The 10,638-nt window shown below is 35.2% G+C and overlaps 1 protein-coding gene across 1 annotated transcript; it reads left to right on the top strand.

Annotated features, from left to right (window-relative positions):
- Window positions 1-6,188: 6,188 nt before the first annotated feature.
- LOC126602492 (glutamate receptor 3.6-like) lies at window positions 6,189-10,092 on the top strand. Its single transcript, XM_050269386.1, has 6 exons — window positions 6,189-6,486; window positions 6,956-8,313; window positions 8,411-8,688; window positions 8,774-8,805; window positions 8,974-9,380; window positions 9,588-10,092. Exons 1-6 carry the CDS (start codon window positions 6,189-6,191, stop codon window positions 10,017-10,019), a joined length of 2,805 nt encoding a protein of 934 aa, XP_050125343.1. The 3' UTR covers window positions 10,020-10,092.
- The last annotated feature ends 546 nt before the right edge of the window (window positions 10,093-10,638 follow it).

Raw genomic sequence — 10,638 nt, 5'->3', positions numbered from 1 at the left:
GGTGTTTTTCGTTAAAGTTCCCTATATAAACTTAGACTAGTAACACCACATGATGATTAGTGTTGTGGTAGGTGACATCAATAAACAGCATAAGCCAAATAAAGATGATGGATTTTAGTATCCGCTACAGGTATTGACGTCACACAAGCCAAGTAAAGATGATGGATTTTAGTATCCACTACAGGTATTGACGTCACAAATGCATTATGCCCCTTATCATCACAGGCCATGGCGGTCAGTATTGACCTTTGGTGGTGAGCATGGGTTGACTACTTAGGCCACATTATTCACATGTCACGCTCTCGACCCTTCACAACTACTACATTAATAAAACTTAAATTACATTGCTGATTATCTTTTTAGTATAACTGAAAATGTAGTCACTTAGTACTATGGTCTAGTGATATTTCTTTTCACTTGTAAATGAAAGGTTTTAGGTTCGATTCTCACCAAAGGCGAATTTGAACCACATTGTTGCTAATTCATTGTGAGGCTTAGTATACCCAATTCTCTCTTAGTGGAGATAATATCGTTTGCGAAAAAAAAACAACTAAAAAAGTATTAAGTACCGAAAATTCTCCAACTTTTTTGTGTCATTTCAAATTGCTCTCAACCATTTTAAACATTTCAAACTAGTACTCAATCTATTAAAAATGTTACATCGATTAAGTCCCAGTTAAATTTTTGTTAAATTAATTAGGGCTTTCTTTGTCTCTAAATTCAATAGAAGGTCATGGAAGCATGGCCTCCACTAAGTAACAGTAACCACCACGCCCATCAGGTCATCACATCCAAACCCAACGTCCAATCACCAACTCTACCCTACAACTTAAGAACATCAAGAAGAAGGTCATGCAGCCACCACTATCTTCATCAGCCACAAAGAAGAACTAGAAGCTGAACCAGTTGGTGGGTTTTGAATATAAAGGTTGGGAGGGATGTTCGATGGACGAAGTTAAGCTTGGAGGTGGCGGGGCTTAATGTTTCCCGATCTTCATTTTATTTTATTTGCGAATTTACTTGTTATTTTTTCATCTTCATGTCTCTTTTTAAATTATTTTTATTCTTATTTTAGTGACCAAATAAGCTAAAAAATGGGACTCATTGTTGCCGTTTAATGAAAAAATTAACTAGGACTGAACATAAGTGACATTTTCAACAAGTTAAGTACTTATTTGGAACGTTCAAAATAATTGAAACCAATTTGAAATGACATTAAAAGTTTGTAGAGTTTTTAGTACTTAATCCTTTATAAAAATTATTAAATTTATAATTGTAACATGGTCGTTCGTGAAATCTTAAGTGCAAGTAACTTTTTTCTACAGTAAGTTTGAAACTCATGCGAAGAGTCCAAAAGGCTGAACGCGGTACAAATGTTTAGACGTGTGACACAACAAGAAGTCCAAAAGTACCACGCGTTAGTAATGAACTCATGATTAGTTGAGACCTCAGACCTAGGAGTTTACCTTGGTCACCCTTAGAATATATTAAAGTGAGTTTTAACGAAAAATTCATTTTAACGAAAAATCACATTTTGATACTAAAAAGTTAAACCTAGTATTATTCACTTTATTCTTTATTTTGTTCTTATCGTTAAAACTCAAAGTTTTCAAGCCATTTTCATTAGTTTTCCTTATATTATATAGGAAGCCTTTAGAGGAATGAATTTTTTCTTTTTCAAAAACATGGGGATTAGTTGTGGGGTCCACACCACATCGAACTTTAACGATCCGAACTGTTTATTTTCAAAGCACCTTATAGATCATCTTTACAAAATATTAGTCAAATCAGAAATATTTAAAACATCTAATTGGGTTAAAAAAAACTAACGAATACTTTGTTATATAAGAAACAATGAAATTTTATCTTGATAATTAAATAGGCAAATGATTTCGGATTGAATTGAATTTTTGCAAAGATGATTTACGAATTGAGACTTACCAAATAGATGGTTCGAATTGTTGAAGTTCAATGTGAAGTTAGCCCTACACCTAATCTTCATTTTTTGACAAAAATGAGGATCCTTTGCATAAAAAACCTGTTATGTTGTGAAATAAGTGTGCGCGAAAAGGCGTGGGGTTATTGAAAAGATAGAAACTCAATTTCACCGAGGCTGACTTTTATATGACAAGTATATTGTAATTGTATGCGTAAAAGAATTTACATATATTATTGTATGATTGACAAAACGTTACATTAATTGAGTACTTATGTCATGAATGTTACTCTGCATTTTCCTCCTAATGGCTTGGTTGTCCATGCTTGATTATTTTATGCAATCCATTATCATTAATCAATGTCATCTCCTCCAAAGTCTCCTCATGTCCTCCGACCTAGCCTAGTGCCTTGTAGCTCCTTCTCCACTTTCTCGATTATAGGACAAAAAAAACATTTCGGTGATCAGTGAGAACTGTTATGGAGAAAAAATGACAATCTTATTTTGTGCTTTTATTGTAATTAGATCTCTTTTTTGACTTTTTATATTAGCTTTTCATAAAATATTAAATGTATCTCACATTAAAATTTAATATTAATGACTTATTTACTTTATTATGCAATAACAATTTTGACCTTATTAGGTTTAAAAAATAATAAAAAATTTATAAATACACCCCAAATCACTTTTAACGTATTATTTATCTACTTCAACTATCAAAACACATCTCACCCTCCATTATTGAATAAAACCATAAGCAATGAAACTACAAACATGTTGATTGAGAAAAATTATTTTTGACGAATGGAACACGAAATCGGTGTCTCGAAAGTTTTGATCATTAGTATTGTTATTGAAAAACGTTCAAATGAACCTAAACATTTTTTTCAAATCATTCAATTTGAAATCATTCGGCAAACTAACATTCAGATGGTTTGAAATCATTTGACAAAATTAAAAATGAGTGTTATAGGATTTGAGAAATGTGGGGTGTGGGTAAAAAATGTAAGGTGTATATTAAGAATGTGGGGTGTGTAGGTATTATGGGGAAGGAAATGGGGTGTATTAAGATAATTTTTAATTGAAAAAGTCAATGTGGAATGTATTAAGTATGTGATGTTTATTCAACAATTTGTGGAGTGCTAATATAATAAGCCTTTTTTTTTTTTTTTGTAATTATAGTGTGCTGGTAATAATAACTTTACCCTCCTTAAAGAGTGCTACTAAAACCACCATATTGTCTTATTTTCCCACCCACCTTTTAATCAAAATGTTAATCACATAATTATCCTTTTAGCAAAAGACTTTTAAATCCACATTTATAAATTTGCTATAACTTTAATTAAATAAACTAAAAGAGAATAAAGAAAAACTAAAACTAACAAAAGTAAAAATAAATCCATCATTCTCCCAAATCATCCACGATGGACCAACGACTATCAAATCCCCAATCATCCATTACCCTCCCCAGCAACAAACACCACCCCACTCTCCCTTTCAATTATGGTACTACCACCTCCATCCTCTCCTCCTTTTCCTCATAAACGAACAACGACGACAACCCATATTTTAAAATCAAAGAATACCCAATTCCAGTTGGAATAAATAGACTTGGAGCAATCTGCCTCTGTATTGGAAAACTCCCCAAGTGCTTCTCTCTTCCTTTCCCTTTGGTTTCTCTCTCTTTCCAAAGGAGATGCCGCTAAGCAGGTGTCAAAGGTTTTGGTTTTTGATGGGGGTGGGAGGAGGTTCTTGTGTGGCTATGGTAGTGGCAATTAAGGAAGCATGAAGTTTTTTTTTCAAAAGAAAAAACATATTAATATTATTGTTTGAAATATTAAACATTAGAGGTTATTTTAGGAATAATGGTGGGTGGAGAAATAATATTTTAATTTTTTTAATTTTTTATGGTGGATGAAATTATAATGTGGGTGTAGAAATAAGACAATGGGGTGTGTCTATCATCACTCTTCTTAAAAAAAGAAAAAAAGAGAGCATCAATTACGAGTCGTGATTATGTCACAAGATAGTTATTGCATCATTTTTACAGATGACGTTTTACCACAGTAACGGAAAGTAATAATATCTATATATCCTATTTCAAGTTCGATCTTCAGCAATTTTCTTCTTCTTACTATTTAACCATCTAACTTATTAGCGAAATCATTTATGAGAATAAAAAACAAAACAGACTTTCTTAAAATAGTGGTGAGAGGGGCCATTACTCTAGTCAAGTCAATTGGATAATGGTATCCTAGTTGCCCATTCCCATGGGTGCTATTAATATGGATAATGTTAAGAGTAATGTTATTCATATTATATTTTTATACCACATTTTTATACCACCTTAGGTGATATCTGATGTGGACAGCCACATCATTTAAAAAATTTACAAAATCCAAGAAAAGGAAGGAGAAAGACTTCTAGTTTTTCTCAATTATTAGTTTATTAAATAATAAACTAAATTTAAAAATCTGATTAATTCAAATGATGTGGCTGTACACATCAAATGCCACCTAAGGTGATATGAAAATGTAGTACAAAAACATGATATGAATAACATTACTTTAATGTTAAAGAGACTAAGGGGGTGTATTTAATTGAGAATCTGAGAGACTTTAATGGATTTATAAATCCATAGATTTTTATAGAGTTTAATTGATTTGCAGAGATTCCATATAAAATTTTGATTCAATTCCCTTGAAATCTCATGAGAAGATGTGAGATTTGTGGATGCTTAAAATATACTATGAAATTCTAATTGAATAAACCCTCCTAAATTTGTAGAAAAAAATTATAAACTAAATGATGTGTCACCAATAAAGATGAGTATATTTATCAACGGTTAATCAATAAACCGATCATCAACTTCCACGTCATTTGGTTTCCAAAATTTTGTCTACAAATTTAGTCTCCTTAGCATTATCATTGGTGATAGGATTTTTTGATTAAAAAAAAAAGAAATGTCAAGTAGACTCTCTCAAATTGAGACTCTTATGAACTTTCTGACACCTCATTTTTTTGCACAATTTTTTATAAAGTTGATATGAGAATTAACGTTTAATTGTGACGTGACAAAAATTTCATAGAGGGAGAGTCCCACTTTGAGTGTCTCCTTACATTTTTGTAAAAGAAAAACTTTCATAAACTTTTGTCTTTTGCTATATTTCGCATCATCCTCAAGTGATGATGATGATGCTCTCCTCACCCTATGTATTATCATTGGATGAGTTTAAATTTCGAAATCTGTATAATAGATAGACACAAATCTCAAGATTTAAACTCATTCAATCATAATACCTAGAGTGGTAAGTATTACCATCACTTCAAGGTGGTGAGAAAATGGGAAATGGATCCTCTCCGGATCCATTATGGGATCCTCACATCTCAACCGTTCATCGTGTATCGTGCGGTCAGAAATCATTTAACTTTTATTATTCAAAATTAAACACAAATAGTATCTGACGAAAACTGATTGCACGATATACGATGAACGGCTGAGATGTGGGGATCTCTAAGATCGCTACGTAAGGACCTGGAGAGGAACCATTTCCAGAAAAATGCACCCATTTGTTGAGTTAGGTTGCTGTTTGTTGTTTAAGAATGCCAAGGTGTACATATCAAAGTTTTTTATTGTTGTCGTCGAAATAAGCATTGTAGATTGAGCGTTACAATTTTCATACTCACATTCGAACTATAATTTTTCAATATTGTGTTCGGTATCAGCTACGTACATAGCAAAGTACACATTCCCAAAACAAGATAATTTTTTGTTTGATCATGTCATAATTTTGTTTATTTGGTTCTGATACTTTATTTTCAACACCGTGTACAGTTTACACTCAAATTTTCACACCAGCTATGTCCCCGCAGACTTCAAGCTTATTGGGTAGCTCTTGTTTTCCCGTGCTGTTTTAGTGCTTATATAATCCCTTGGTCATTCTGCACAACACACAGGCCATTTCTGGACTTAAAAATACGAAACTAATTTCATAATTGTCCTTCTCGTGGAGCTCATATGTACGCGTTTGGCTTGAGTGACGATAAATAATGTAAGCTTTAATCATCATTCGTTGCCCTTCAGATTGATCTTATTCATGTTTGATTTACTGTAATTTGGCTTTCTATACATGATCGTATAAACTACTCTAATATGCAGAGAGGGGGATTTGAACTTGTGTACAAGGAGAGAGCGAGCACATTGCCCTAATCAACTGGCCTAACTCGTTGTTCCCTCTTTTGGAGCTTAAACATGTCCTTTCGTAGTTTGAATATCAACATGAATCTAGCCTTGCTTGTGTTATTTATGGTTTTCTACAAAGGTTCTTCTTCTAGTGGACTCAGTACTACTACTAATGTCACTGCAAGACCTGATGTTGTGAACATTGGCGCGATTTTCACTTTCGATTCTGTCATTGGAAAAATCGCAAAACTCGCAATAACCCTTGCAGTTGAAGATGTCAATTCCAATCCAGAAATTCTCAATGGAACAAAGCTGACACTTAAAATGCAAAACACCAAATCCAGTGACTTTCTAGGCATCATTGAAGGTACATGCTTTTTTAACTTTCCCATGTTTTTATCCCTTTACACAAGTCATGCAATCAAACTGCTCACTTCAGTTCAAAAAAAAGAAAAAGAAAAAAAAGAACACTAAAACCTGAAAACGAAGTGGAGATCAGGTTTGACGATGAGAACAAGTAGGAGATTAAGTTTGACGACGTGTTGTATCCAAACAACACTTTCCTGCTTTTCTTACACGCGCTTTTCTTATCATGAAATAAAATTATTAGATGATTTTTTTTTTGTTAAAATTCAAAATTTTGAGGTTCTTATTGTTAGTTTTCTTTTTAAAGTTCCCTTGTTTTTCCCTTTTACGCAGGTCATGGAATTGAATTGCTCAGTTTTCAGTTTTATTTTTTATTATTTTTTATTTTTTAAATGAACACTAAAACCTGAAAACGAAATGGTTATCAAACAACCTTGAAGATTTTATTAATTTTTTGTGCTCCTTCACAGCTTTGCAGTTCACGGAGAACGACACGGTGGCCATAATTGGTCCCCAATACTCAGCAACAGCTCACGTAATCTCACACATCGCCGATGAGCTAAAAGTCCCTTTACTATCATTTGCAGCAACAGACCCAACTCTGTCTCCAAATCAGTTCCCGTTCTTTGTTCGAACAACGAGGAGTGACCTCTTTCAGATGGCTGCAGTAGCAGACCTTGTTGGCTACTATGAGTGGAGAGATGTCATAGCAATATATGTAAATGATGACTTCGGGCGGAATGCCATTGCTGCCTTGGGGGACAAGCTATCCGTAAAGCGCTGTAAAATTTCGTACAAGGTACCTCTGAGCCCCAAGACAACCAAGGATGAAATCAGGAAGGCACTGATTAGTGTGTCTTTAATGGAGTCTAGGATTGTGATCCTGCACATTTATACTAGTTGGGGTTTACAAGTGCTTACTGAAGCGCAAAGCCAAATGATGATGTCGAGTCCATACGTGTGGATTGCTACTGATTGGTTTTCCACTATAATAGATTCAGATCCTTCCTTGCCTTCTGCAAAAACAGATGACATGCAAGGGGTTCTCACATTGAAGATGTTTACACCAGAATCAGAACTCAAAAAGAAGTTTAAATTGCGGTGGAGCAACTTAACTGGCACGAGGAGGGTGAATGGCTCTTCTTTTGGGTTAAATACGTATGGTCTATATGCCTATGATTCTGTATGGCTTCTTGCTCATGCCCTTGACTCATTTTTCGCTAATGGAGGAAATATTTCTTTTGCAAATGACTCAAATTTGCACAAATTACGAGGAGGGAAGTTGAACCTTGATGCTTTAAAAAAGTTTAATGGTGGCAGCCAGCTGCTCCAAAGCATTTTAGAGGTTAATATAACTGGATTAACCGGGCAAATTAAGTTTAATCCAGATGGAAACTTGATTAATCCTGCATTTGAAGTGATCAATGTGATTGGCACAGGGACTAGGACTATTGGTTATTGGTCCAACTCTTCTGGCCTGTCACTTGATCCACCAGATAAGTCTCAAAGGAAGCTGCACTCTAAGGGTTCCAGCACCGATACTCAACGATTATACAGCATCATCTGGCCCGGACAAACAACTCAGAAGCCTCGTGGGTGGGTTTTCCCTGACAACGGAAGAAAGCTCAGGATTGGAGTCCCCAATCGAGTTAGCTACCACGAGTTTGTAGGCGTAAAAGGCACTGATGAGTTCACTGGCTATTGCATTGAGGTCTTTCAAGCTGCCTTAAACGAGTTACCATATGGTGTCCCATTCCAGTTTGTACCTTTCGGGGATGGTAAAAATAACCCTGAAAACAGTGAACTTTTGCATAGGATCCAAATTGGTGTAAGTATAAAATTTATGTCACAAAACAAAATTATTTGACTTAATTTGCTTGACATCAGTATGGTTATTAATTTTTTGGGTTTCAATCTTTACGCAGGAGTTTGATGGTGTGGTGGGAGATATTACAATCACCACTAGCAGAACAAAGATGGTGGATTTCACACAGCCGTACATTGAGTCTGGTCTAGTTGTGGTTGCTCCAATTAGGAAGACGAACTCTAGTGCTTGGGCATTTTTGAGGCCTTTTACTCCAATGATGTGGGGTATCACAGGCATTTTCTTCCTAGTTGTGGGAGCAGTTGTTTGGATTTTGGAGCGTCGGACTAACGAGGATTTTCGAGGCCATCCGAGGAAACAATTCGTCACAATTATTTGGTAAGCGCTTTAATCCTCTAATGCAAAATTGAGCTCTGTTAACTGTGCTAAAATAATTGCTGTTCTGTGTTTTTGGGCTTTGCAGGTTTAGCTTTTCAACTCTGTTCTTCTCTCAAAGTAAGTGAAATGCACAAAGAACGTTAATTTTGTTAAATTTACTTATATATCAACATAGACGTAGTCAAGGTGGATAGAGCCACGTGCTCCCCGCTCTGCATCAACGTTTGAATAAAAGAATTGTTACTTATAAACTGGCTGATTTCATTCCTTGGTGACATTATGCAGAAGAAAAAACCGGCAGCACGCTTGGTAGATTTGTGCTTATCATATGGCTATTTGTGGTTCTAATACTCAACTCAAGCTACATTGCTAGCCTGACATCAATCCTTACTGTCGAGCAGCTTTCTTCACCTGTTAAAGGGATTGAAAGTCTGGCAAACAGCAATGATCGCATTGGTTTCCTAAAGAATTCATTCGCTGAAAACTACTTAACTGATGAGCTAAACATACACAAGTCAAGACTTGTGCCTCTTAACTCCCCAGAAGAATATGAGAAGGCCTTGAAAGATGGTCCTAATGCAGGCGGTATTGCTGCAGTGATTGATGAGCGTGCATACATGGAGCTCTTCCTCTCCGTTCGATGTGGATATAGTATCGTAGGTCAAGAATTCACCAAAATGGGCTGGGGTTTTGTAAGTATCTCATATCCCTTCATATCATTCACAAAAGAACAAGACATTTGTTTTAATAGAAACTTGTCGTAACATATCTCTAGTTTGATATGTTACGTTGTCATATGTTAATCTTAATTCAATATTATGTCAACAAATTGCAGTTTGACAACATAACATAGCAGACTGTCTAACACTCGTCTAATAATAGTAAGTCTTTCATTTTAGGCCTTTCCAAGGGACTCCCCTCTTGCAATTGACATGTCAACCGAGGTGTTGAAACTATCGGAGAGGGGAGATCTTCAAAAGATTCATGACAAATGGCTGATGAAGAGTGCCTGCAGCGCAGAAGGAGCAAAGCAAGCCGTAGACCGCCTTCCAATGAGGAGCTTTTGGGGCCTCTTTCTGCTGAGCGGCATAGCTTGCTTTCTCGCTCTTGTTCTTCATGTTCTTCGCATGGTGCGCCAGTACTACAGGTTTCATGATTCCGACTGCGACAGCTCACAAGCAAGACGCCTTCGATCCTTCGTTTCGTTTGTAAATAAAAGGGAAGAGGAAGTGAAAAGAAGAACCAAGAGGAGGAGGACTGAGAAGGCTTCAAATAAAGTAGTGCAGGATCAAGATAGTAGTTCCATTGATGGTTTGGATGAATGTGTTTAAACAAATGATGAGTCCCTTTTCTTTAGGATATTGCTATTCACACTCATTTTTAGTTTCCACATATTTTTGTTAATTTTTGGCGTTAATCTTCTTCAATTTATTTATCAGATGGCTGCAAATTAAGAGTGTGTGTGAGAGGTAAAAATAGGTATGTGGATAGCACTACCCTTTTTCTAAACCAAAACGCCAAATCATTAGGAACTTAATTTAGTACTGTACTTAGTATAAAATTAAATCACTTGATGTAAGTTTAACTCAAACAAACACTTCTGTTATTGACAGATAGTTGTTGTACAAGTGTTTGTGGGAAGACGTCACGAGTTCAAATTTCATAAACGACGATTGTTTGTTGAAAAGAGCTATAAAGCTTTACTTTTTTCTTTTGGAATAATTATAGCTCGTCTATAAATTATACCCTGGTGTACATTGTGGTCCGTCAATTCATTATTAAAATTTAGTACTTAAGATTTCTCACTTAAGTGAAGATGAATACCAATAGACCATAGTATGAAGTGACGAATTCAAAATTTTTACTAAAAGGGAAAATTGTAGACACAAAATTTGGACTATTACGCAAGCACCACCCAAGATGAAAACCGTTCCAAACCAATGCGACTCA

Source organism: Malus sylvestris, chromosome 15 (genome assembly GCF_916048215.2).
Source record: "Malus sylvestris chromosome 15, drMalSylv7.2, whole genome shotgun sequence".
NCBI classification, from domain to species: domain Eukaryota; kingdom Viridiplantae; phylum Streptophyta; class Magnoliopsida; order Rosales; family Rosaceae; genus Malus; species Malus sylvestris.
This window is presented reverse-complemented; position numbering and strand designations above follow the sequence as displayed.